At 50.8% G+C, this 18,754-nt stretch overlaps 2 protein-coding genes across 5 annotated transcripts in view; one reads left to right on the top strand and one right to left on the bottom strand.

Annotated features, from left to right (window-relative positions):
- Nucleotides 1-57: 57 nt before the first annotated feature.
- Nucleotides 58-9,108, bottom strand: GMFG (glia maturation factor gamma). Of its 4 annotated transcripts, none has more exons than XM_078438444.2 (7): nt 8,826-9,108; nt 4,112-4,208; nt 3,940-3,989; nt 3,052-3,101; nt 1,062-1,144; nt 476-549; nt 58-293 (listed from the first exon to the last, which is right to left on the bottom strand). In XM_078438444.2, coding segments are annotated over exons 2-7 (330 nt in total). In that variant the 5' UTR covers nt 4,113-4,208; nt 8,826-9,108; the 3' UTR covers nt 58-221. The 4 variants fall into 4 exon arrangements, with proteins under 4 accessions (XP_078294570.1, XP_060507069.1, XP_060507067.1 ...); XM_060651086.3 differs by lacking the exon at nt 8,826-9,108 and adding an exon at nt 8,645-8,772; XM_060651084.2 differs by lacking the exon at nt 8,826-9,108 and adding an exon at nt 4,635-4,745.
- Nucleotides 9,109-9,546: 438 nt separating this feature from the next.
- SAMD4B (sterile alpha motif domain containing 4B) overlaps nt 9,547-18,754 on the top strand; it is a 37,302-nt gene continuing 28,094 nt past the window's right edge. Inside the window, exon 1 of the mRNA XM_060651081.3 lies at nt 9,547-9,702. The gene's annotated coding sequence lies outside the window, so the exon portion shown is untranslated. The remainder of the gene's footprint in view (nt 9,703-18,754) is intronic.

The raw sequence follows: 18,754 nt of genomic DNA, 5'->3' as shown, positions 1-18,754 counted from the left end.
AGGCCGGTACTGCAGGGACTGTCGGCTAGGGCCCACAATGAGAAACAAACTGAGAGCTGAGGATCTCTTGAATTTTAATTTCTTTAAATTAAACTCCTCCTGCTGAGGAGTTCTTGCATTTTAATTTCTTTAGGGTTTCGGATGTTCAGGTCCTTAGGGGTCCGAGTCCCCCGTCTCTTCAGGAATTCAGACATGAGGATTTCAGTTCCCCAACCCAGAGGTCAACGAAAGAAAGACAACTTCTCTTGGAGCCAGGCCTCGGTGAGGTCTTCAGTGGTGCGGATTTCAAACACCTGGGCGGGGAGAGGTCTCAGCGTTGAGATCCAATCAGGAACTCAGAGGGCGAGCACGCTGGCCCCTTCCTCCCTCAGAACTGGAGTCCCGGACCCTCAGCCCATCCTCCCTCAGACCTGGAAGCCCAGACCCTCCCTCTCCTCCTCCCTAACACTGGGGAGCCCCAGCCCCAGGCCCAGACCTTCGTGAGCTCCGCAGTCTGCACCAATCTGTTTTTACTCCCCGCATACATCATTTGTTGCTCAGGCTTGCAGCCTGCATGGGAAAAAGGAGAAGGGAGCGTAACTGGGGGACCCGGGTTATCACTAAGGCCCTAGCAACGTCATACAGGCCCTGAAGTTTTTCTAAGGGTCTTGGGAGCTGTTCCAAGGTGGTCTCTTGAAGCTCTACTCAGAGCTTTGGGACTTGTTCGGGGGCTTGCTAATCCGAGGGTTCCTGGAGATGGTTTAGAGGCCAGACAGGGCTTCTAAGGAAAAGGAAGAGGCTAACTTGCTTATACACCTTGGGACTGAGGAGTATGGGTGGATTCTTAAAGAATCTGAGCCCCCACCCCCACCCCCACCCCGCTGCCCTCCCAACACCCACACACCACACACACACGCACACACCACATGCGCCACACGCTCCCGTACTCACAAAGTCACGTATACGCACATTCACACAGTGCCCGCTCACACGTACCTGCACCCACATACACACTCTCACATGCCGCACGCACAGCATCTAAGACCCCCCCCTTATCAGGACAGGTGTCAGCTGTGTCTCACCCACGGGGCTGGAGAAGATGAAACACAAGGGGTAGGACACTCGGCCGTCCTCGTGCACATACTTGTAGCTGTAAACCACGAACCTACACCAGTGAAAGGGGATTCAAATTCAATACTTCGGCCTGGCGCCCGGGTCCAGGGCGCATTGCCTGCCGGAGCCCACAATCTTGAAATCTTGCCTGAGTCTGAGAGCCTAGGGTTAACAGATGAGACCCAGGACACTGGCCTCAAATGCAAAATGAAAATCAAATAGGAGGTGCTTGTTCGATTCACAATAACCGATGACATAAGTGCTATTATTATCCCCATACTACAGATGGGAAAACTGAGGCCCAGAGAGGGAAGGTCACTTACCCGAGGTTCTGTGGACAGAGGAAAGATTTGAGCCCAGGAAATTCAGTGCCGGAGTGTAAGGGCTCAAGCACTATGCAGTACTGTCCAGAGCTCTAGATCTCTGGCCTGAGACTAGGGCCAGCCACATAACTTGCCAAGCCCAGTGCAAACATGGGGCCTGTTGTTCTAAAGGCAGGAGAAAGGCTGTTCTTCTGCAGTCTGTCTCCAGACTGACTGTGGTCTTTCTGTTTTTTTTAAGTTTACTTTTTTTTTGAGAGAGAGAAAGCATGTGTGAATGGGAGAGGGGCAGAGAGACAAGGAGACACAGGATCCGAAGTAGGCTCCAGGCTCTGAGCTGTCAGCACAGAGCCCGATGCGGGACTCGGACCCACAAACTGGGAGATCATGACCTGATCTGGAGTTGGATGCTTAACAGACTGAGCCACCTGGGCGCCCCGTGATTACAGTCTTTTCACGTTTGCTACATAAAGTCAGGCTCTCTTGGGCATGAGCACACACGCAGGGGAAGTACAGATGCTTGCAGACAAATCCTGGAACTTGTCATGCAGGGGGTGTGTGCCAACCTTGACCCTGACTCTGACCCGCCCCCGACATGTGCACTCAGGCCCCTGACTGGGGCAGAGGGCAGCAGCACTCACTGGGTGGCAGTGACCAGGGGAGAAGCTGTCCAGGGCTGGAGGAGGGACCATGTGTGAGCCAGAGGAGGCTCCGAGTCTCCAGCACATGCTCCATTGTCCTATCAGACCCTTACACAAAACACAAATTCAAAGATAAAACCATAAAAAATTTCCAGATGGCAGGCAGCCGCAGAGCATTAAGCCCTGTGTTCGAGGGGCACCTACGTGGCTCAGTCAGCTAAGCATCCAACTCTTGATCTTGGCTCAAGTCATAATCTCACAGTTTGTGAGTTCGAGCCCCACATCGAGATCTGCATTGACAGTGTGGAGCCTGCTTGGGATTCTCTCTCTCCCCCTTTCTCTCTGTCCCTTGTCTACTCTTGCTCTCTCTCTCTCTCTCTCTCTCTCAAAGTAAATAAACTTAAAAAAAAAAAAAAAAAAGCCCTGTGTTTGAGCCTTCCCTTCTGTGGATGAGGCCCAATGTGACTATACTTGTCAGATACCTAGGGAGCTGATCCTGGCTGAGATCTAGAGCCTGAGATTGAGGGTTGCAATCCCGGGGCACCCAAAATTCACCCCAGTGGAGATGAAAACTCTAAACGGACTAGATTTCATAGAAGGGTCAAAGAGCTCCTCCGTACAAAAAGCACCAGCCTCGTGTGGCTTCGCACAGGATTCCCTCCAATCGTTAAGGGTCAAATAACTCCTCTGCCGCCCCAGATATTCTCGTGCGTTGAAAAAGGAAAATTTTTTTCATTTTTTGTTTAATGAAATGCAATAAGGAGACCAAAACCTAACAAAGTTTGTACCTAAAGAAAAAAATAATCCAGCTCTAATGTCACATGACTGTCAGTCTAAAACTCTGCAATAAACAAAAGGTCCTGGGGTGTGAATTCGTGGCCTCAAACACGGATCAGAACCCGTGATTGAGACAGGAATCCAAGGGGCCCCTCTGTCTGTTCCTTCATCATCACCCCTCTCCCCCTGGCCTGACCCTCCCCTTCCTTCCCCCACAATACCTCGGCTGTCTCTCTGGCAGCTCTGTTTTTAGTTCCTCTGGAGAAATGTTCTGGGGGGGGGGGGGGGGGGAGAAAAGACTGACATTAAATAAGCACTTCCAAGCACTTGCCAAGACACTGGTCTAAGAAACACACATAGATCAACTCATTGACCTTTCCCACAATGCTGTGGGGGTAGGTTCTGTTATTACCCCCACGTTACAGGTAAGCAAACTGAGGCCCAGAGTTGTTACGACACCTGTTCAAGGTTGCAGACAGCGAGCAGCAGGATTCAGATTTGAACCTGGGTTCAAATCGTACCATTTGCTGCACTGCCTTTCAGAGGACCTGAGAGAGCCCAGCTCCTGGCCAATCCCCCTCCCGTCGATCAGCCCCAGCGTCAGCCTCCAAGGGCCACCCTCCCCCAAATTCTTACCGCGATACTATGAAGTAAGCTTTATTATCATCCCCATGTTACTGATAAAGACAGCGAGGAAAGAAAGGGTGGGCTCTACCCTTTTACAGGATTTCCACTCGGTTTTTTTTGTTTGTTTTTTTTTTACTTCTCTGGAAACTTTCATTTAAGTGCCAATAAAATATCGTCACCGTCATCATCATCATTTCACTGAGCCAGGCCTTCTTCTAAACCCACTACAAGGATTAAATCATTGAATCCATAGACAACCCTGAGTGAGAGGGACCGGTATCCCCATTTCACAGATGAGGAAACAGACCCATGCAGGTGAAATCTCTTGCCTCGAGTCACAACTGAGCGGGAACTTGACCCCCAGGCCTTTCTGGCCCCCAGTGTCAAGCTCTGAGCATCAGCTCCAGCCCCCTGGCTCTCCCACCTGCAGTCCCACCCTGCACTTCTGGGGGGGGGGGGTCCCATCCCTCCCAGCCCCTCACCTGAAATTCTTCCTCCAGCACCACCATCTGCCGGTCCTTGTCCACCTTCACTGGGGAGGGATGGCACACAGGGGTTAGACGCCCCTTCCATCCGCCCGCCCGTGACACTGGCGCAGACTTCGTTTGTCCCCACCCCTTCACCCATCCTTCCAGGGGAGAAGATGACACTCACTTATTATGGCTGCGTTGTCCGTCTCTTTTCGGAAGCGAAATTGCCTCAGCTTTTCCTTTAGCTCTGGGTCCACCTCGCACACCACGAGGGAATCAGACTGCCAGAGAAGCCCAAGAATAGCTGAGCTGACCTGGACCCAGCCCCTGTCCCCTTCCCCAAACCTCAGTTTCTCCACTAGTAAAGAGGAGGGCCCTGACGGCTCATAGGATGCTTCTGTGAACATTAGGAAAAAGTGCCCTTTCCTTAGGGCAGACGCTGTCCCTTACCATGCACACCCTTGGGGTGCAGAGTAGAGGCTGGACTCCAGCCCTCTCAGCAAGCACACTTGGGGAACGGTCAAGGGGACCCAAGGATCTGCCTGCCTGGGGCTAAACCCGGAAATGGCATCTCTCTTCCCCCCAGCCAGGCCCTTTGCCACAGGGGTCACCCTCCTAGCGCCTGACCTCTATCCCCCAGCCTGACCTTCACCCAGGCACTCTCTCCCAGCCCCCAGCCCTTCCCATACAACCCCCGGCCCCCTGACCATGACTTTTCTGTCCACAGGCCTCTTCTTTTCTCAGTTCCGCTGTCTTCTAGGGGTGGGGACCAAGGCTTCAGGGGGCGGGGTGCGGGGCAGGGGAAAGGTTTCATCCACCACCACATCCTGTTTATGCCCATTCTGGGACAACTGTCTCAGAAGGCCCCTCCCCTTCCTTCCTTCCCCTCATCTGCCAGGACCTCCCAGGCTTTGCAATCACCTAGACCTGGGTTCGAATGCTGCCTTGCTGTGTGGTCCTAGCTAAATAACTTCGCCCCTCTGGTTCAGGCTTCTTGTGAGGATAAGATAGCTTCGCATACCTCCTGGTATGGTGGGCACACTCAATACAGAGTAGATAACAATGAGCTCTTTAACTCCTCCCCTCCTCCAGGAAGCTTTCCTGGATCTCTCCCATCTGGAATATTTTAATTCTGGAGCAGAAAAGGGGGAACTTAGGGATGTTCGCTAATCAAACTGTCATTTGTTGTGCTGATGGGGAAATGGGAGGCTCCACAGAGCCCAGGTGATGGTGAATTTTTTGCCTGCCATTCAACCTCGGGGGCCTAATAATCGGCCCTACAACAGTGGTGTTCAATTCTGTCAGACCGGTACCCCCCTTTTTCATTAAGTGCATTTTGTGTTGCCCCTTTCCCACTCTGAAATGAAATTCCTGGGTAATGTAACCTACTTATGCACATAAATTCCTCCCCCCAAATCAATATAATGTCCCATCATACAAAGGAGAAATAAGAGGGAATGTAATGTATGGGAAAATTCCATGTATTTCAGTGAGAAAATATAAGCAAACCAAAGAGACTCTTCATAGGGGTACCTGGGGGGGGGGGGGTTCAGTCGGTTAAGTGCCGGACTCTTGGTTTCATCTCAGGTCATGATTTCTCAGTTCATGGGTTCGAGCCCCGCATCAGGCTCTGTGTTGACAGCGCTTAGCCTGCTTGAGATTCTCTCTCTCTCTGTCCTCTCCCTCCACTTGCTGCCTCTCTCAAAAATAAATAATCATTAAAAAAAAGAATCTTCACAGGTCCCAGCTCCACAATGGCTGGCCCGCTGTGCTGGCCCCATGGACAAGTGTAGTGAACAAGCTTTCCTCAAGCCCTTCCCTGGGCACTGGTTCCCACCCTGTCCCATCTGCTTACGGGTCTCACTGTGGCTGTCCTCCCTCTCTCTGCATCACCAATGTTCCCACCCCCACTGGATCTTTCCTCTCGGCCTCCGTGTGAGGTTATGTCTTCCTTTTTAAACACTAAGAATCCTATCTTCCATCCAGCCACTGCCCATTCATTTCCTTCCCTTTTAGCAAAACTTCTAGAAGGAATCGTCTACGCTCACTGCCTGCAGTTCCTCCTCCCAATTTTCTCTTCAACTCTCTCCCAGCAGATGGTCACTCCTGTCCCCATTCCCTGACATACCCTTGTCAGGGCCACCAATGACCTAAAGGTCAATTCTCAGTCTTCATCTGTCATGTGCTGTCGGCTGCATGTGACACCGTCCGTCACTCCCTGTGCCCTGATACACTTTCTTCCCTTGGCTTTCAGAACAACACCCTGGCCTGGTTTTCCTCCGAGTCCTCTAGCTGCTCCTTCGTGGCTTCTCTTGCTGATTCTTCCTTTTGACAGTGGGGTGTTCTAGGGGCTCAGTCCTTTGTCCCTTTCTCTTTTCTATTTACCTTCCTCGCCTCCTGATCTCATCCAGTTTCTCAGCTTTCAAAGGGGACACCCTAAGTATTTCTCCAGCCTGGCCCTCTCCCTGAACTCTAGACTCCTACATGCAGCTGCCCAGCGGATGTGTCCACCTGGATCTCAGTCATCTTTAAATTTTTTAAAAATGTTTATTATTTGGGAGAGAGAGAGAGAGAGAGAGAGAGAGAGCAAGCAGGGAAGGGGCAGAGAGAGAGGGAGACACAGAATCGGAAGTAGGCTCCAGGCTCTGAGCTGTCAGCACAGAGCCCGATGCGGGGCTCGAAGTCACAGACCGCGAGATCATGACCTGAGCTGTAGTCGGCCGCCCACCTGACTGAGCCACCCAGGCGCCCCATGGATCTCAGTCATCTTTAACCCAGCTCATCATACATCAGAACTTCCTGGTTCTGAAATTCAAAATGTAACCAGAACCTGCCCACTTCCCACCCTCCCCACCACCACCATGGCCTGTACTCTGGTCCTGCCCAGCAGCCTCCTCCCTGCCCTCACTCTCCCAGCAGCCTCCTCACTGTCCCCCTGCTTCCCCTCACACAGTCTACTCTTCTAGAGTACTCTCTAGGACTGCTAGAGGGATCCTAATAAAACCCAAGGCATACGACATACTTCCTCTGTCAAAATCCCCCTATGGTTCCATATTATTTGGGTAAAAGCTAAAGTCCTTACGGTGGCCTTTATCTGCCACCACCCCTCTTCAATTACCACTTGGACCTTGTCTTCTATTACCGTCCTCTTTGCTCACCCCACTCCAGCCACGTTAGCCTCTTTGTGGTTCTGCAAATAATCCTGCCACTGTACCTTTGCATTTGCTGTTCCTTCTCCCTGGAACCCTCTTCCCCTTATGGTTTATCCTTTCGTTTCCTTTTTTTTTTTTTTTTTTTTTTTTTTAATGTTTACTTATTTATTTTTGAGAGAGAGAGAGATTAGGGGAGGGGCAGAGAGAGAATCCCAAGAAGGCTCTACACTGTCAGTGCAGAGCCCAATGCGGGGCTCAAACCCATGAACTGTGAGATCATGACCCATGCCAGAATCAAGAGTCAGATGCTGGGGTGCCTGGGTGGCTCAGTCAGTGAAGCATCCGACTTCGGCTCAGGTCATGGATCTCACGGTTCATCTCAGGTCAGAGATCTCCCGGATCTCTGTGCTGACAGCTCAGAGCCTGGAGCCTGCCTCAGATTCTGTGTCTCCCTCTCTCTCTGCTCCTCCCCTGCTCCGCCATGTCTCTCTCTCTCAAAAATAAACAAACATTAAAAAAAAAAAAAAAGTCAGACGCTTAACCAACTGAGCCACCTGGGTGCCCGAACCCCTTCATTTCTTCAGATACCTGTTCCAATCTCATCTGATCCAAGAGGTCTTTCCCCATCGAAAATAGTGCTGACCTCATCACTCCATCCCCTCAGCTTGCTTTATTTTACTCCATAGTACTATCACTGAGTCACAGTGTATTTATTTATTGTTTGTGTCCCCTCAACCAGAACGTAAGTGTGGGGCGGAGATATTTGTGTGCTTTGTTCCACTGTTGAATTTCTAGAACCTTGAACAGCACCTGACACGTACATATTAGGTACCTAAGTATTGTTGGATGAATAAATGAGTCTTTGTGTGTGTTTCAAGCACAACTACTCTATAGGGTGTGAACGTTTTTGCTTAAATGTAAGGGTAGTGGATGGGGTTTGTGATATCCCCTACCCTGGCATGAAATGACCTTTTCTCACGCCTTCCTTTCTGTCTGGCTGCTCCTTTCCAATCTTCGAGACTCTCGATTCCTTTGCTTAAACCTTAGGTGTCCCCTTCTGTCAGGGTTCTGTTGGGTCCTTGTCTCCATTCACCCTCATGCCCTCTCCAGGCTAGATCGCTAACACCCACAACTTCAGTCACCACCTCTGGTGATCCTCAAATCTTGGTTCCCAGCCCCAATTTCTCTCTTAAGCTCCAGACCCAGGGCTATGCAGCCTCCTGGCCCCTGCTGTTGGGTGGCCCGCACTGGGCTCAGAATCTTCCAGACCTGTTTTGGGAGGCACCACCAACCCCCAATGCCCCAGCCAGGGACCTTTTCTTGGATTTCACCCTCTCTCCCCATCTGCAGCCAGCCAGTCCCAGGGCAGGTTCACTCAGCCTCCTGGGCATCCCCCCCCCCCCCGCCCACGTCCACACCCCCTCCCTTTCCTAAAGTCCCCCCTGGTGCAAACGCCCCAGTCCCACCCCAAAGGCCTCCCGAGACTGAAGGCCCCCAGTTTTCTACTTCCTCCAATCCATGCTCCATATGAAAGCCAGAGCCATCTTTCCAAACCCGCAACTCACCATGACTCTCCCTGGCTTGAAGCCCTTCCATGGCTCCCTAGTGTCCTCAAGACAAACTCCCTCAAGCGGCCAAACACCTGGCCACAGCTCATTTCCCACCGCTCCTTGCCTGGAGCTCTACACTCCATCCACCCCGACCGCATTTTCTTTGAGTTCCTCTAACAAGCCACTTCTCTGTCACCTTCTGGGTGAGGGCCCCCGCTCCGCTTAGTCACCAGATCCAGGAAAGTTTGTGGAATGAACAGATTACAATAGTCAAAGCAACAACTCCCATTTGTTGACGGCCTCCATTGTGCCAAGCGCTTTCTACGCATCGTCTCTTTCAATCCTAGTCCCAATTGAAAGACGAAGCAACAGGCTCAGAGAGGGCTGCGGTGGTAAAAGCCGAGACTCCAGAAACCTGAGCGCCAACTCGTAACCTGGCGGCTCGGCCCAGCTGGGCCCAGGCCTCAGGCCGGGCGTGCAAGAGCGGCGGGGAGGCCCGCCAGATCACCAGGTTCAGGAATTGTGACTTAGCTAGCGGCTGCCGAGGGAGACGCGCGCGAGACTGCCCCCTGCGGGCCGGGAGGCCCAATCCCCGGCTCCGCCGCGCCCGTTGCCCGTGGCAACGCCGCGCGCGCCCCGCCCCCTCCCCGCCCGCGGGCCCCGAGGCCCCGGCGGGGCCGCCTGCCCGTCAGCCCCGCGGCCAGCCAATCCCACCGCGTAGGGGGCGGGCCTCTTGGGCCTCGCTCAACCCCCGGCGCTCCCCTCTCCGCCGGGACCCCGCCTTTCTCCGCGCACACCTCCCGCCCTTCGGGCTGCCCTCGCCGCCCGTTGGCGGGCGCGCCGCTCGTCACCGCGGCGTGAGCTAATGCCGGCGCGCGGCGGCCCCGGCGGGGCGGGGCCAGGGGCGGTGACGCACGGCGCGGTGACGCAGCGCGACGGCGGCGGCGGCGGCGGCGGCGGCGGTGGTCGGTGCGGGAGGAGGGAGGGGAGCTCGCGGGCCGGAGAGGGGGCGACGGCGGCGGCGGGGGCCCGACGAGGCCCGAACGGCGGCAGCGGCGGCTGAGGCCGAGGCGGTGAGTCGCGGGCAAGGCCGGGCGGCGGCGGGGCGGCGGCGGGTCGGGGCGCGCCGGGCTCACCTCAGGGCGCCCCAGGCCGCGCGGGCGGCCCCGCCCCCTCAGGGACCCCGAGCCGCGGGGCGGCGGCGAGCGCGGGCCTCGGGGGTCCCGGCCCTCGAGAGAATCCCCCAGCCCCGACCCTCGAGTCGCCCGCCGGGGCCGCTTGGGACGCTTCCCTCCGAAACCCTCCTCACACCCTGGAGACCGCGAGGGGCCGGGCCAGGGGACCTTCCCCGCGACCCCCACCCGCCGCAGGTCTGCCTCGGACACCTCCCAGGAGGGCGTTCCCACGGCGCCCCGAAACCTGCCCCCGAGCCCCCTGGAAACCCGCACCCCTCCTCCGGCCCGGAATCTTTCCGAGATACCCCCCCCCTTACCTCCCCACAGTCCTGTCCACACACCGGCGCAGGTCTTGGAAATCTTTCTCAGCGAACCCCTCCTCTGGCCCCAGATCCCCCATCCTCCTCCTCCGTCCAGAAATATTCCCCGGAGGCCACTCCTCGTCTATTCCAACAATGTGTGTCATATCTCCTCCCCGAGCCTCCCTCGTAAGCCCTAAAAATCTCCTGCAGTCTCCCGGAGAGCCCCTCCAGACCCCGCACATTCCAGAAATCTCCCCCAGACACCTACTTCGCATATCCCCACAATCTGCCCGGACTTCCCTGTCACACGTCCCCGAGAATTTTCCCTCCTACCTACCCCCGTACCAGAAATCGCCTGGGAGACGTGCCTCTCGTGGCCCCCCAAATCTCTGAGCCCCCTTCCCCGCCACCATGTCCTTTGGAATGTCCCCAGTGTACCCTGAAAGACTTCCTCAGAGACTCCCTGAGATGTCCTCAGGTCCCCAAAAGTCACCCAGACGACTCCCCCGACATGCACGCGCGCACGCACACACACACACACACACACACACACACACACACACACACACACACACACACCCCCCCCCCCCCCCCCCCCCCCAGGCGTCTCTCAGACACACTCCCCCTTTATGGAGTCGTCCCTTAGGATCCTTCCACAGATCCCAAGGGTTTCTCCCAAAGACCTCTGTTCCCCCAAGTCTCACCGCCCCGAAATGGCCTAGAGATCACCCTCACATACCCTACGAATCTTCCCCACAGACCTCCCTCGCTTATCCCAAATATCTCCTCCAGAGGTTCACTGAAATCTCTGTGGAGAATTTCGATCCCATGTTCCAAAAGCCTTTTCCACCAACCCCTTTTATGTATCCCAAATCTTTCCCAGTAAACTATACCACATGTTGCAGAGGTTTCTTCAGGATTCTCAAAAAGTCCCTTGTAGTTTCTGATATTCTCTAGAATCCTCCTTAGAGAACCCTTAAAAATCCCCCCCCCCCCGTGACCTCCTTGAGCCCCTTAAACCTTAAGACCCTCTTCATGACCTCTGTGAGATGCAGTTTTTCAAGACCTCCTCACATCTTCTCAGAGACCTCAGCAGCCCCTCAAGCCCTCCTATTGAGATAAGCCCTTGGAATCCCTCCCAGAGACCCTTCTAGCACCCCCCTCAGAAGCCCTTGAATCACTGCTCCAAGACCCCCTGCCTTCTACTAAGACACTTTTCCTAGAGATTTCCCTCCCTGAACTCTTCCTCACAGGTTCTCTCAGGTCCTTTAGAACCCCCCTCCCCGTTCAGTCTTCCCTCAAAATAACTGAGCTCCTGCTCTTAGAAAGTCCCAGAATTCTTTCTGAAAAGCTCTCTGCCCTGACAGTCGCCCATTCCACTCAGAAGGCCCACCTTTCCCATATTATACCCTTTCGAAGACTTTACTCAGAGGTTTCTCCTCATCTGAGTTCTCTGAGGAGTTCCTGAAAAGACCCCTGTCATCGTGCTCCAGTACATCCAAGATCTCTCTGAGAAAGCCACACCTCCCGCAGACGCCCTTTAGAGAATTTTCGTCGAAATTGCCCTGTATTAACAACCTTATCCCCAGCACTTTCTTCAGACTTCTTTGGAACATCCCTTCATTTTCCTTCTGTGGCATCGCCATTCAGGACCCTATCCGATTTACCATTTTTAGAATCCCTGTTTGCACCCTCTCGTCTCCTCCGTTCTCTTTCCTCTGAAATCAACTTAGAGGTCCCTCTCAGATCTGAGCCTCCTTGTCTCCTCAGAGGCCGCCAACATCCTCCAGTCCTCTCCCCTCCAGGAGCCTCCATGTCTCCTTTTAATAAAAACATCCTCAAAGACAGCCTCAGGTCTTGAAATCCCAACCTGCAGAGACCTTTTTTCTTAGGTTTCCTCCTCACAGACTCCTCCTTTTGGAGACTGAGCGACCCTTAACACCCTCCTTAGAGACTTCCTGAGGACTCGTCCCATTTTCCTTTCAGCAGCCTTCTCCTTCCTTTCCCCCTTTGAGGGCCTCCTCGCTAAAGAATCCCTTCCCCTAGGGGCGCCCGGGTGGCTTAGTCAGTTAAGCCTCGACTCTTGATGTCGGCTCAGGTCATGATCCTCTGTTTGTGAGATAAGCCCCACGTCGGGCTCCACGCTGACAGCACAGAGCTTGCTTGGAAGTCTCTCTTTCCCACTCTCTCTGCCCCTCCCCTACTTGTACTTTCTCTGTCTCTCTCTCTCTCTCTCTCAAAATAAACATTAAAAAAAAAAAAAAAAACCCTTTCCCTATAGCAGTGGTTCTAAAAGTGTGGTTCTTGGACCAGCAGCACCGATATCACTTGGGAACTGGTTAGAAACGCACATTCTCGGGTCCAGCCCAGACCTACAGAATCAGAAAACTTGAACGTAGGACCCAGCAATGTTTTCAGGAACCCTCCTGGTGATTCTGCTGCATGCTCAAGTTTGAGAATGATTGTCCTGTGAGAGGATTTCCCTTTCCCCCCCAGAAAGCCCCCTGAAAGAGGCTTCCGGGTGTGCCTCCGAACCACTGCCCATCCTCATTTTCCCAAGAGTCGCCTATGGGAAATATCCGCCGTCCAGGAAGTCTTCTTCCCCTCCTTGGAAGGATTCTGGCTACCCTGAAAGGTTACCCCATCCTCTGAGCGATTACTGCATATTCTACCTTTGAATGGTTTCCTTTCAGGTCTTCCTCGGCACTTTCACCTTCTGGCTTCCCCTGCACACCATACCCCAGCCTTTGGTGTTCTCGCTTCAGACTGCTGTCTCCTTCAACACACGTGTCCGTCTCCAATCTTCCATCTGTTCCTCACCACATAGGCACCTTCCCTTAAAGGCACTTGCGGTTCTTTGCATTCTGTGTCTTACTGTCCGGAGCCCTCCCTTCTAGAGCACCACTCGCCTTCTCCCTTTAGTTGTTCACGTACTCGTCCACTCACCCTCACTGGGCTACAAGTTTAGAAAGTACTGGGATGTGTCTTGTTTCTCTCTGAATCCCACAAAGTGGGATCTGCCTTCTGTAAGTTATTGGGAATCATTAGAGAAGGGTAGCTCTTTCTTCTGCATTTGGCCAGAAATCTCTAAGTTTTTCAGATCTCACTCCCCATTCAGGCTGTATACACCTTCCCCACCCTCTCCTGTCTTCTTCCTGTAACCAGCGCACATTGCCTCTCCTCCTAGAAGAAGCTCTGTGCCCCCCCCCACTGCTATCTGAGGGACTTTTCTTTGTGCTCCCTCCTGATGCTGAGCTACCTGAGGTCCTGTGCTTGGTGACCTGCCTCACCCCATCCTCGGTGGCCTGTCAGCCTCCCTCAAGCCTTTATAAGTCTTTATAAGTCTGGAGCTCTCGGCTTTCTCCAAGGGATTCTGTTTCTCTCTGGGGTCAAGAAGGGGAAATGGAGATCACAGGATACACACTGGGGCCTGCCTTCAGTGAGCTCACAGTACATTAGAGGGGTTGGGCAGGTACACAGGGCAGAACATGAGGTACAAATTATATGCTGTGGAAATTTGGCAGTGAAAGAAGGAGCCCTTTATCTGGAAAGACACGTCATGGAAAAGGTGGTATTTGGGCTCGGTGGTGTTCCACAGGAGTTGGGACAATGATGAGTGGTCTTCCAGGCAGAGGTAACAGCTTTGCAATAGGTCAGAGATAAGAAGGGCTTCTCATCTCCCACTCATGGCATCTCTTCTCTTCACTTAAAGGACAGAGATGAAAGAAAACAGATCTCTTCCATCTTTATTATATTTGCCAGCTATACTCTTGTGACCCGTAGAGTGATAATATCGATGATTACTGTTTATTGAGTAATTATTTGCCAGTTACTGTTTAAATGCTTCACATGTATTCTCATCTCATGCTCCTCATAGGGAATCCTACGAGCTAGGTAAACTACAACTAATCTCATAAATGTTGAGGACAGGTGGCACAAATAGAAGGTTTCTGGACCCTGTCCATCCCAAGATGATAGTGCCATGAGTCATAGAGTTGGATTTTCTGTTCAGGTAGGGTTGGGTGCAATGAGGAGGCATTATAGCATAGTATAAGTTAAGTATGCAGACTCTGGGGCCAGACAGGATTTGTGTCCCGCATTGTCACTTACCAGTTTTGTGACCTAGACAACTACTTAACTTCCCTGGCTCTTAGTTTTCACAGCTAAAAAATGAAAGTAATAATGGTAACTTATGTTCTAGAGTTATTATAAGAATTACATAAGTTAACACATGAAGTAGCTAAAACAATGTCCTGCGTATAAGTGCTCAGTGTTATCAAAAATGAATGGTTCGGGGCACCTAGGTGGCTCAGTTGGTTAAGCAACCGACTTCGGCTCGGGTCATGATCTCGCAGTCTGTGAGTTCGAGCCCCGTGTCGGGCTCTGTGCTGACAGCTCAGAGCCTGGAGCCTACTTCAGATTCTATGTCTCCCCTTCTCTCTACCCCTCCCCTGCTCAGGCTCTGTGTCTGTCTGTCTCTCAATAATAAATAAACATTAAAAAAAATTTTTTTTAATAAAAAAAAATAAATGGTTCGCGTCAGCCAGGACTCTAAAGACATAAATGACAGAACCTTAGTTCAAGCTAGTTTAATCAAAAAATGAAGTAATTGGCTTGTGTTATTAAAAAGTCCAGAGCTAGGATGACTTCAGTCTTAGCTTCATCCAGGAGTTAAAACAATCTTCTCAGTAATCTCTGCCCATTTTTACAAGGAGTGTCTTCATCCTCAACAAGTTTCTACTTAGTGGTGACAGAGATGGCCTTCAGCAACCCTACGCTTTAATCCTACCTCAACACCCTTAGCGGAAAGAGAACTCTTTCCCGAAAGCCCCAGTTTGAAAACAATTTCTTCCCTGAATAAGTGTGAAATACTAACAGAAGATCCTCAGGGACATGTTTGGAGTTCTGTACCCTGGAATTAATTCTCTTGCTAACTCAGGTTGCTGTGATTCCATCCCATGAGCTTTCTGATATTGGTGGCCGTTCCCCTCCTTGCTTGTTCTCTAGCCTCAATCATTCTCCAGTCTGTGGTCGTTTGGATCCAGAGAGAGTTTATGGCTAATCCCATCCAACCAGACTTTCCTTTGGGATCTCACTGAGAGAGAGAGACAGGGAAGAGGTGACTGGCCAGGTTTGGTGGTAGCCTCAGGGTAGGGTAATGGAATCCAGGAGTAGTGGTATTCAATCCTGTACCTCAGCTTTGGGTTTTCAGGACTCTGAACTTTGAGAGAGTTAAGTAAATTACTTTGGGTAGAGTTTTGTTTTGTTTTATTTTAGTGTAAATTTGTTGAATACAGTCTGATTGAGAGCAAGTTACAGAACAACAGTATATAGAGTATGCAAGTCTCAACTCCAGCAGTTAAACAATTTATGGAGGCACTTTTTTAAGTTCTGGACATAGAGCAGTGACTGAAACAGTCAAGGTCTTGGAACTCATGGCCCTTACCTTCTGATGGGGGTGGGTGGAGAGGATACACAAAAGAAATCAGTGATACATGCTATGAAGGAATTAAAACAATAGTATGGAAGAGAGGGTGCCTGTGGCCACTATACTCAAGGTCAGAATTGGCCTTTGAGGAGGTGACAATCGAGACTGATGACCTGAAAGATGAGAAGGCACCAAGTTGTGGGACCATCTTGGAGTAAGGCATTTTAATCTAAACATTGTTTTAGGTGGAGAAAGGACTGCTGCAAGGTGGAAAATTTTTTCACAGATATTTTATTCAGGATGTGCTATGTGCCAGGTGCTAGGTTAGGAATTGAAAATGTAATGGGACGCCTGGGTGGCTCAGTCGGTTGAGCATCTGACTCTTGATTTCAGCTCAGGTCATGATCCCAAGATCATGGGATTGAGCTCCGGGCCCCACGCTGAGCGTGGAACCTGCTTGGGATTCTCTCCCTCTCACCCCTACTCATGTGCTCTCTCTTTCTTTCTCTAAAATAAAATTAAAAAAAAATTTTTAAGTATATGGCAGTGAATAATACAGTCCTTCCCCCATGGATCTTAAAATCTAAGCGTTTCTGGAAGAGCTGCAGCCTTTGATTTCAGTGTTTCAGACCAAAAACTCTTTACTGGGGAGATGAGGAAGATTAGGGCACACGGGAATCCAGATTTAATTGAAGACAGGGAACCAGCCATGTGATGATCTGGGGAAGAACTTCAGGTAGGGGGATTAACAAGGGCAGAAGCCCTGAGATGTGTTCAAGGAACAACAAGGAGACAAGTGTGAGGGAGAGGGGACAGAGGCTAGATCATGTAGGGCCTTGTAGGCCATGGTAAGGAATTTATATTTTCACTTAAGAGACTTGGGAAGCTGTTAAAGGGTTTTTAATTTTTTTTTAATGTTTATTTATTTTTGACAGAGAGAGAGAGACAGAGCATGAGCGGGGGAGGGGCAGATAGAGAGGGAGACACAGAATCTGAAGCAGGCTCCAGGCTCTGAGCTGTCAGCACAGAGCCCGACACGGGGCTCGAACTCACAGACTGCGAGATCATGACCTGAGCCTAAGTCAGATGCTCAACCAACTGAGCCACCCAGGCGCCCCTGTTAAAGGGTTTTTAAAGCAAGACAGTGACATGATTGGATTTTTTTTGTTTTTTGGGTTTTTTTGTTTGTTTAAGAATGTTCACTGGTTTCTGCAAGGAGAACAAGGGTAAGAATGGAAGCAGGAGGTGGATTAGGAGGCATTACATTGGTCCAGATGAGAAAGGATAGTGACTTGAATATGGTGATGGTAGTAAAAAATAAGAGAAATAGATATGTTTGGTGTATAGAGAAAACAGGACTTGATGGGATTGGTGACAAGATGATGATAATAGCTAACAACTCTATGAAAGTCAGTAGTGTTATTAAAACCATTTTACAAATGAAAACAGACACAGCATGGTGAAATCATTTGCCCAAAGTTACACAGGTAGTAAGTGGAAGGATTCTGTTTCCAACCCAGACAGTCTGGTCCCAGAGCCACTTGAGTTTTGGGAAAGAAAAAGGATAGCATGTTTAGCCAACGTTAAGAAAAAAGAATTATCGAGACCAGATGACTAGATCGTATGGAAGAAAAAGGAGTCAAAGATGACTTAAGAAATTCTTTGTTGTCCACAGAGAGATGATAGTTGAATCTATAGGAGTTGATTACATCCAAGTGAGAGGATACAAGTATAGAGAAAGGGAAGAGCTAAAGATAGAGTTTTAGTGGGGAAGGGTCAACACCTATAAGCATGGGATGAGTGAAAGGGAGCAATACATGGGGGCAAGGGGAGAGGGAACCAGCTTCTCTACTCCAGGGTTTCCCACAGCTTCCTAGGCTATGCTTATCTTCCGGGAGGCCCCCCTGACTTCTCCACTCCTCTCCCTCCCTTCCCCAGGACTGTTCATACAAAAGCCTCATTCTTAGCTGAGGCAATAGTATGCATATTTTGTGTACATATTTCAGGAGTTTCGGAAAATAATGGTTAGTTTTTACAAAAGAGAAGTTGAGCTCCCTTGGCATCTGACATTCTCTTGTTCTTGCTCAGGTCAGGATGGTGAGTTAATCTTAGGTAACTAACCTATTACCTTGTTCATGAAGTATGAGTTTCTCAAAGGCCTAGACGTGTGCTGTAGAAGGGCTAGGAATGGGTAGGAAGGCTAATAGAACCCCCTTATTCATCCAGAGATGTTGGCATTAATGGGTGTACCTGTTACCCAACTTTTCTAGGCAATGGAAGGGAATTTACAGGAGGCTATAATATTCTTAGGAACAAGCAAGGGTTCTAAAACCAGACTGGCCTTGAAAATCTCAGCTTAGCTGTGTGTAGCCTTGGACAAGTGACTTAACCTTTTCTGTGTGTCAGTTTCTTCATTTATAAAATGAGAATAGTGTTATACATGTATATGTGCATGTGTGCGTGTAATATACGCGTATGTCACGTATATGTGTAAGGTATAGCGTATGTATTATTTTCAGAATTAAATGAACTCACCCACAGAAAGCTGTTCACATAGGGCCTGGCACATGACACGGTATATGGTATATGAAGACATGCCAAGCATCATGGTAGGTATTTTTACGTACATTGTTTCACCTCATTCTTATAACCAGCCTCACTGAGGAAGAAACTGAGTTACCTGCCAAAGGTCAACACAGCAAGTAAGTGTCGGCAGGAGAGCCCCGTTTTCAGCTACATCTGACTCCACGGTGCTGGTTCCAAGTGAGGAGAGCTGGCTCCAGAGGCACCTCCTATCTGTGGGCTGCTTCTTGTTTGAAGCCAATGAAGGGAGCCTAGTGAGTAATTTTTCCTAAAACCTCTTAGCCAATGTTGGCTTTATTTTCCACCCTCCAGGATTGGTAGATGCTTCCACAGAAGCTTACTTGGTCCCTTAGAGAGCAAATATGGCAGCAGTAAGTTGGGCTGTTTGAGAACTTTTCCGTTGGAATTCCCCTCTAGTGTCTTTCCTCAAAGGCAGGGAGTCATTTTTTTGTCGCACAAAGACAAAGAGATCAGAGCAGTGGTGAATTCTGTTTTTGTATGGGAGCAGTCAAGACTCTTCCAACTTCAAGTGATAGAAACACAAATTGGCATCAGCCCAAAAGGAATTTATTGGTCCATATAACTGAAAAGTCTGGAGTGAGGTGGCTTCAGTCTGACTAGGTTGGATCCAGATCTT

The sequence above is a fragment of the Panthera onca genome, chromosome E2 (genome assembly GCF_046562875.1).
Source record: "Panthera onca isolate mPanOnc1 chromosome E2, mPanOnc1 haplotype 2, whole genome shotgun sequence".
In the NCBI taxonomy this organism is placed as follows: Eukaryota; Metazoa; Chordata; class Mammalia; order Carnivora; family Felidae; genus Panthera; species Panthera onca.
This window is presented reverse-complemented; position numbering and strand designations above follow the sequence as displayed.

Bases quoted from the DNA above. Each gene is read 5' to 3' on its own strand.
- GMFG (XM_060651086.3), bottom strand. The intron at 1,145-3,051 runs GTATTGTGGGGG...TCACTGGTGTAG, and splicing joins CTGCCAGAGAGACAGCCGAG to GTTCGTGGTTTACAGCTACA. The intron at 294-475 runs GTCTGGGCCTGG...CTCCCCGCCCAG, and splicing joins AGACTGCGGAGCTCACGAAG to GTGTTTGAAATCCGCACCAC.